This window comes from Dreissena polymorpha, chromosome 3 (genome assembly GCF_020536995.1).
Source record: "Dreissena polymorpha isolate Duluth1 chromosome 3, UMN_Dpol_1.0, whole genome shotgun sequence".
Taxonomy (NCBI): Eukaryota; Metazoa; Mollusca; class Bivalvia; order Myida; family Dreissenidae; genus Dreissena; species Dreissena polymorpha.
In genome coordinates, this window is record NC_068357.1 from 2919483 (window position 1) to 2928484 (window position 9002).

Here is a 9002-nt window from a genome sequence, read left to right on the forward strand (position 1 = left end):
CTATAACTTCTATCAAGTGGTATGGTGAAACCTGCTGATTTTGTGTTGTTTTTGGGACTGTACACCGACTGATATCAAACCGTTCATTCAGAGAGTGATGAAGCACTTATTAATACCTAAATTTGATAAGTAGTGCAATTCAAACAATGGTGACAATCAGTAACCTTTCCCTTAAGAAGGTGAAAGAGCCCTTCTACATTACTTCTCACATAGACATGAAAATGCAAGCAAAACAAAGGTGATACTGAGCCTACCTTTTCCCTCCTTGTCAAACACTTTAAACGCTTCTTCGATTGCTTTATAGCTCGTCACATCCTTCTTGGTTTTGCTCATCAGCTCGCAGAATTCATCAAAGTCAAGCTCCTGGTTGCCTATATAATATAAATCAATCATAAGTAAGACTTTTTTTTATTTCAAAGATGTAACATTGTAAGTAACTGTTATTTGTTAATTCGCATAAGATTATACATAGTATTATATATATATTCGACTTTTCAGCATTTACACGTCGCAATAGAGTATAATATATAATTGAGTTTATTATTTATTTAAAACGTTAGTACATATTGATATTAATGTATGTTGTTTATCCTTGATCACAGTTGCAATACTTGTTTTATAAGAAATAACAGATGTGACCAAGCATCCTAAAATTTTATGGCGTAAATACTGTCCTCACTGAGAGTGGGAAATACAAAATATATATATATACAACTGTCATTGTAGTCGTGTATTCATACAATACAGTGATAATACTTTTTTGATAATTAGTCATGCAAATTCTCTAAGGTTAGAATGAGCTAAAACAGCTAAATGAATACATATATGTAATATATATTTTATATTTTTAGTTTAATAACCAGTTTTAGCGTAAGTTTGTAATGTTGCTTAAATGTCTAAACCAAACAATCAATAAAACAAATTATTATTGAAACATTTAATAAAGTAACGCAAAATATGCTAATAAAACATTGAATAAGAAAAATAAAGGCCTTCGTTTAACCGAATCGAATTAATACCCAAATCGACTATTGTTTGGAAAAGTAAACTTTACAAATGATGTAATCACTTTTTTCAAGTTAATAAACGACTGACCTGAATTCTTACTATAAATAGTCAGATAAAATCAAACTGTTTATTCCAAAACATGCATATGCTGCAATGAACACGAACGTTTATTTTCTTTTAATTATGTATATGAATCCAATACGTTTTAGACTGTCAAACTACACACACTAAGTATTGAAAGCTAAACCTAGAGCTTTCGTCCGTGTACTACGGACTTCATCAGCAGAATGATTCTTACTGTTGGGAAAACGTTAAAACCGCTTATTGTCGGGGTGAGCGATGTTAACGTACTGTCCAATGTGTGCGAGAGTTGGTAGCGGCCCCGTCGTTGCACATATTTTGTGTTTGATGGTAATTTCTAGCAATATATACATGGAGCCGCTATGGATTCTCCTGTCTCACAGATAGTGTGCAACCTATACATGGGGCATTTTGAGGAACAGGCTCTCCGCACAGCCCCACACCCACCAGGCTGGTGGTTCCGCTACGTCGATGACACCCACACAAAACAGAAGGTTGAACTTGTCGAGGTGTTCACAGAGCGCATCAACTCCATTGACCCTGACATAAAGTTCACGATGAAAAAGAAGAGAACGGCTCACTAGCTTTCCTTGACACCAATACAATCAGAAAAACGGACAGCAGCTTAAAAAAACACTATCTACAGAAAACCGACAATATCTAGATTTCAACTCACACCATCCGAATAAACATAAACTGTAAGTAGTAAGAACTCTTTTTGGAAGAGCTTAATCAATAATTTCAGAAGAACAGGCCTTGAATTATGAAATACAGCATGTCAGCAAGGCCTTGAAGAAGTGACAAGATCCGGAATGGGCACTGAAAAATGGAAGGGAACACACCGGCAAACCTAAGTCCTGTAAAGAGAGCAAGAGAGTACCAGGCAAGCCAAGTCTAAGGGCAACGTCGTCCTTCCATATATTCAATGTAACCCTGAACAGTTGAAGCGGGCCTTTCTTAAACACAACATCAGCGTATCCCATAAGCAACATAAAACTCTAAGACAATTGCTAGTTCACCCTAAGGACAAACCAAGAAAGACATCTGAGGACGTATCTACCATATCGAATGTGATGGCCATCCAAAGAAACATAGTTCAATGGACTATATTGGTGAAACTGAAAGAAATCTGAAAACACGATTCATGGAACACAGGAGACCGAGTTCAACATCATCGGATGTCTCAAGGCATATACATGACTGTAAACCGGACCACACAATCACAATTGAGAACGTTAGGATACTAGTCCGTGAGCCATCTTTGTTCGAGAGAGGGTTTAAGGAGGCTATTAACATCCGTGCACTAAGACCGGCGCTAAACAAGGACGGGGGGCCGCTACCAACTCTCGCATACCTGGGACGGTACGTTAACATCGCTCTCCCCCGACAATTAGCGATGTTAACGTTTCCCAACAGAAGAAATCATTCTGCTGACGAAGTCCGTAATACACGGTATAGCTTCAATACTTTCTTAGTTTGTGTAATTTGACAGTTTAAAACTTATTGGATTATCACGGAAACCACACAGTCAAACTTTTATCGAAGATATATGTGAAATGTTTACATACAGAGAAGTATTGATTTACATTTGTCAAAATATATGCAACATCAGAAAACATTACTGTTTTCATTGTGTATACAAATATTTTTACAACATAACCTAAAATGATACTTTTTTGTATAAAACATTTAACACCATAGAACATAAATGTTTTGGAAATCCTACCCAAAACATCATGAAAATACTAGTTATCAGTAATATCTTTTTATAAACGAGCAACAGCAAAAAAGAGAAAAAGTTTTGGATCGTAAATGGAACCCTACAGAACATATACATTTTTATATCAAAACACAGTAATATAAAATATTAATGTTTTCATTACGTATTGAATCTAGGGATCGCGAACATTTTACGAAGCACACCATAAAAACAAAGCACACGAACAGTTTCGTTTTGTCTAAAACATAAATTCAGGAATGTTTTATCAAATTCCCAAACGCAAAACTCTACTTTAGTATTTTCTACATAAAATCTACAAAAACAAAACACAATAAAATCGTACAAAAGTTATCTTAACACATCAAATCGTTTTAATTGAGTTGTAAATATTCAAACGTATGCAATTGATTGTTTTGCATCTGAAATAAAAACAAACGATCAAACAAATCGTTTAAGTATTAAAATTACCACAATATCTAACACAAAACGTTGTGTGTGTATCAGCAATTTAATGCAAACCAACCTGAAAATGCTGTTAATTAACTGCAGTATAAATGACAAAATAATTCACTATTAATTACGAAAAGTGCTTGGATATTTCAATTTAACCGAGCTCGGATTATGACGATTTACTAATATCTAAGTGTGTAAATATCTTAGTATAAAAATATATTATTATAAAGGCATATAAATAATGAACTAATCATATGACGACAAATAATTTATTGAGAAAGTTAAGCTAACATATAACGCCACATAATTATTTGAAAACAGCATATTGATGCAAAACATAAACGTTGGTTCTGGTGGGACCATTATTGATGCCATAAACCGGATCTTCTATAATAATGTTATACACTACAAACATAATCACTATCTAACTAATTCAATGAGACAATAAAAAATGGAACCATGTCCAGTGGAAAACATCTAGAAAACTAATATGAAAACTGCTCGTGATGATTGTGATCTACAAATCAAAAATATGTTTGATTAGATGCATTCTGAAGAACTATTTCACACTAAAAGAACGGATGATCACTCCGGTTCCCTACCATCCTTGTCGGCCTCATTTATCATACGTTCTAATTCCTCCTCGGTCGGGTTCAGCCCAAGGGATCTCATTGCTATATCCAACTCGTTTACACTTATCGAACCACTGCCGTCGCGATCAAAAATGCTGAAAGCTTCTTGGTACTCTGAAAATAGCATTCATACTCGAAGTGTAAAGACACAAAATCAAAACCACCCTACCGTCTTTGTCCACTTCGTGTATCATTTTTGCAAGCTCTTCCTCGGAAGGGTCTTGACCCAGAGATCGCATTACAATGCCGAGCTCTTGGCTACTTATTGCTCCGCTACCATCTCTGTCGAATATGTTAAACGCTTCTTTGTACTCTGTAAAATACGTGTTCAATATGAAGCATTCTACCATTAACATGTATTATACGCCATATAAAAAATGTGTCTACCTTGAAAACGAATGAACACACAGCGAGACTTTCATTTTAGTAACACAATGTATTTGAACATGCCATATATGTGTTAAAGGCATCACAAAACTGTGCATCACGAAGGAATCGTCGGTAACGTAAGCAAATAAAAACAATCTGAAATATATTATTTTTCCCCAGCGCGTCTGTTTCTGACGTAATATAAAGCCAGTTTGGAGAATCAGATTAGTCGGCAACAGTAAATGTGCATTGATGAGTGCTGTTTACGACAATCGTTGTATTGCTTTTCTTATGTGATTTTGAGCATGCATTAGGCAAATAATTTTCCGTCGTAAACACTATCACCCCATCTTAAAACAGCACATTCTGTAAACTGACTTTGTAGTTAGCCATTTTATATTTAATCCTTATTTAATGAATAAACTGAACATATTTGGCTGAAAGAAATTAGTGTTAAAGTAAATTATTGCACTTAATAGAGTTTGAATTGAGTGATGTGATAACAACAGAGAGTACACATACGGCTATTCAAAGGTATATTACTGACGAAACTTAACCGTTTTGATACCTATATCTGGAAACGAGTACGTATCAACTGATTACAATACTTAAACTCACAACGAGTGATTTGCAATGAGTTAAAGTGATATTATGGGCATTTTTCACTATTGAAATGAGCTGAACAGAATTAACAGGTCAAAAGAGTTAGTTAAATTTGTGGTTACTGACCAATTATCTGCAACTCATCTTGCTACCACTTGTTTATAAAAATATATTTTATATTCGATATTCTTACGTGACTCACCCAGTCCTCTAAGCCGAAATGATCCGTAAAACAAAATTGTGTCTTTGTGTCGTATGAACGAATCTGCACTAAAACTAAATTTAGGTTCACATCGTACATGCATGATCAGTTGTCAAACGAAAGTACGGTTGATATTCAAATGCATTATTTTTCTCTTTCCGTGATATTGTTTTAATATGTTGATGCCGCATTAACAAATATAAGTGTATATGAAGTGAAAACACCAAACATAAACAACGGTTGCGATAGACACCTATAAACTGCTAGATGCCCATATCACTTTATTAAAGTCAGAAAGCAATTAAGAAATCTCCATGACGCCTCTAAACTCTAAAACAAACACCGGTGTATTCGGTAACCCGATTATTTCTTCCAATACAGTAGCTAGTATAGTCTGGAATCAAACAAATGCAGGTGTATTCGGTAACCAGATTTTTACTGCCAATATATTAGTTTAGTCTGCAATATAAAAAAATACAGGTGTACTCGGTTATCCGATTTTGCTTACAGTACAGTACTTTAGTTTGGAATCAAACATATGCAGGTGAATTCGGGAACCCGTATTCTACCAAAATTTAATAGTACTGTCAGGAATAAACAACCTCCTATTGTAACAGCATTTAAATTGTAGCCACGGTACCTTAATATTCAAATGGATACTCTAAACAAGTAAGAAAATTACGTACTTCCGGTCATGACATGGTAATATGGATACGTAGTTTATTGAATAATTAGTTTGTATGTTTATTGAACGTATTGTCATAGCTGTAAATTATGTATATTTGTTTAAAATCAATAACTTGAATAATGTTCAGGTCACATAATGTGTAATTGCTCTCCGGAAAGGTAACGCATGTTCCCAGATATGTTACAACGTATATTAGAAACGGGAAGCGGTGGGTGTTCGATATCACCTGATACAATTAGTGGTAAATAAGTACATTGTGTAGTTTACAAAAGTAAAAGTGTGAAACTAATAAACATATTTTTACTGGGTCAATGTCGTGTTCAGTTTATATTATTGAAGTTGATGTATATGCGAATGTTTAAACAAAATATGATTGCAAATGATTGATATAGGGTATGATAAGCTCAAAAGCTCCTTAAACCAAGAGACGTGTAACGATGTTTATACCAATTTAAAGACAGACCACTTGCCATGAATACAGAATTCAAACACAAGCTGTTTGACGTTTCATTGCCTGAACGTTTATCCACTTGTTTACATTAAATATTTATCAAACCGCAACTGTCAAAATTGATTTTCAATTGTTAGATATCGATTAAACATTATTATGGATTGAATTTATCTGAAGCACTCTGTGTCCTGGGCAATGCCGTTGTACAGGTAACGCGTGGTCTTCTGTGGAAAATTCATAATTGAAGTAGACAAAACGTGTTTTTGTATAATGTCATAATGCGAATCTTGATAAATCGAAGTATAGTACAAGACAGCAGCGCGAATTAAGTGCAGGAAAGACGCGTGAAGTGCCTGAAATTAAAAAGCTTTATTATGGTTAAACCAGAAATTCAAATTAATATTATAAATACTGTCCAATCAATTAACTAACGGAAAAGTGCTTGCAATTACTTACTGTACAAAAGTGTATATTAAAACCATAGCTGAATACGACATGTTTAAACGAGCATCCTAACAACATGCATCATGCCCGAACAAGAAATAAGATAACAAAGTATCGACATAAATAACTGAAACAGTCTCAGAAACATGACAAGAATATGCACATATGTTGCTATGTATGTAATTTATTATATGATTTGTTATAAATGTCTATTCTGATAAATGTGGAATGAAAATTATGGCGGGAAAGAACAACATAAAACCTGAATACGCATCTGGAAACGATTCACAGAGGATCCACATACCTGCAATCTCTTCTTCCGAGAGGTTGAGAGTCTGAAAAAAACAATAAGAAAGGCTCGTTTATACCTCTTGAGTACATGTCGAGGAGATTCACACAATCTGCTTACATCATAGCTAAGTAGGACAGACACGATAAAACGTGTGCACGGAATTGCCACAAGGCATGTTCGAGATATGAATGATATTCATTCATTCATCTGATCAATTAATGGTCATAGCACAGAATCAACGTGGTTTACCTAATACGACTTATATAATCGGATATCATGCATTTTAAGTTGTAAAGGAACATTCCCGCTATATAAACATGTGGTTAACTTTGTTTATATATTTATAAACAGTGTTGTTACATTTGAATGTATGTAGTGATTAATTTGTTAAATGGTTTAAACCGTATACAGAACAGAATGATGATAGAAATGTGTCGACTCTGCATTGTTATTTTCATTGTGCAACTATCTTAACCTTTCTTAAACAGGTTGCAGTCATTTATTTTGGGGAAAGTTAAACATATTAATTAAAGGCACTTGTTAACAGTGTGTTAATAAAAAGCTTTTGAAACATGTCAAAGAGTTAAACAAATTGTATGATTTTTTGTTTAAACAAGCAAAATAACACTCTTACATAAAAAACTAAATATTAATGTATAATCGTCATTCGAAATCGAATAATAATGCCTTCGTAACTCTTTTCTTCGATAATTTTGACAATACGTGTAGTTCTAACATAGCCGTTATTATGTGCTGGCGAAAGTTAGAACACGCATTGCGCAGATGGTAGTGAACTAGCTTTTGCTTTAACCCTTTGCATGCTGGGAAATTTGTCGTCTGCTAAAATGTCGTCTGCAGAATTTCTAAAATTAGCATTTTCTTCTTCTTTTTTTTTCAAAGAATACTATCAGAATAGCAAACAGTTTGGATCCTGATGAGACGCCACGTTTTGTGGCGTCTCATCTGGATCCAAACTGTTTGCAAAGGCCTTTAAAACTCGGTTCCCGCACTTAAAGGGTTAATAGTTAAGACTCCCGGCTGATATTTTGTATTTAAAATTGTACCTGCTGTATTACTTAGTTAGGAGTTTCTAAAACAGTATAGATTTGTTAGTAAACATAAACAATGACATTTTCCAAACATTCGAAAATCAAAATTCATTTAATCATTGAGTACATAAATGGAACAAAAAATGTTGATGTAAAATGTATAATGAATAAGTGTTTAAATATTATCGAAATAAACGAACATCCGAAGAAGCGTTGTCTGTTGCCATCTAATATCGTGTGTGTAGAAACACTTTCATCACGGCTATCTGTTAAAGTTTTAAATGCGTTGAGATAGTTGTGTTAAACAAATTCAATATATCTTCAAATAGTTTATAATCCGGCTAGTAAATTCCATTTCATCACTCTATTTGACACCTAACATTAACCATAATTAAGTTCTTGAATGAATAACATACACTTTTGTATCGTTATTTAGATATGCCCCCAATTAAAATTGAACGCCATGTAAAATGATAGTATTGCCTGTAAATTTCAATGTTGAGATTCGATTTTACTGGTTTAATTCGAAGAATTCAATATAAGCGCTTGCGTTGTTGACTTTTGCAAACAGTGAATGCAGCATGTCGATTATTAATCAAACATAAGAATTGATCCAGAATAAAACCTATCGACCTTGTTTAGAGTCATAGAAATGTAAGCGTAATTAGAGTCTGCATTTGTGTATGGAATATAAATATACCATGCATGTGATTATAAATGTAATCGTCTGGTATAAAGTATAAGACAGGTTTTTTGTGCACGAAGAATCGCATTATATATCATGTATGGTCTTATGGACTAATACGTTGAAAATATCAGCTTGTCTTTAAAAAACATCAAAATAATCAATATTTCTATTTAGTGTATGCTTTGTAACAAACATTTAACCCTTGTATGCCTAGCGTCTAGAAAAAAAGGCCTTGACAAACAGCGTAGAAACAGATGAGACGCCGCATGATGCGGCGTCTCATCAGGGTCTGCGCTGTTTGTTTAAAGGAAATTCTGAAAGA

General features: G+C 34.0%; 1 protein-coding gene across 1 annotated transcript in view; it reads right to left on the reverse strand.

Annotated features, from left to right (window-relative positions):
* The window catches only part of LOC127875083 (uncharacterized), a 9288-nt gene extending 893 nt beyond the window's left edge, over positions 1 to 8395 (reverse strand). The window contains exons 1-4 of the mRNA XM_052419901.1: positions 8193 to 8395; positions 6956 to 6986; positions 4064 to 4207; positions 255 to 371 (exon numbers count right to left, since the gene is read on the reverse strand). Of these exons, the coding sequence (XP_052275861.1) occupies positions 255 to 371; positions 4064 to 4207; positions 6956 to 6986; positions 8193 to 8219 (319 nt within the window). The 5' untranslated portion in view covers positions 8220 to 8395. The remainder of the gene's footprint in view (positions 1 to 254; positions 372 to 4063; positions 4208 to 6955; positions 6987 to 8192) is intronic.
* Positions 8396 to 9002: the final 607 nt, after the last annotated feature.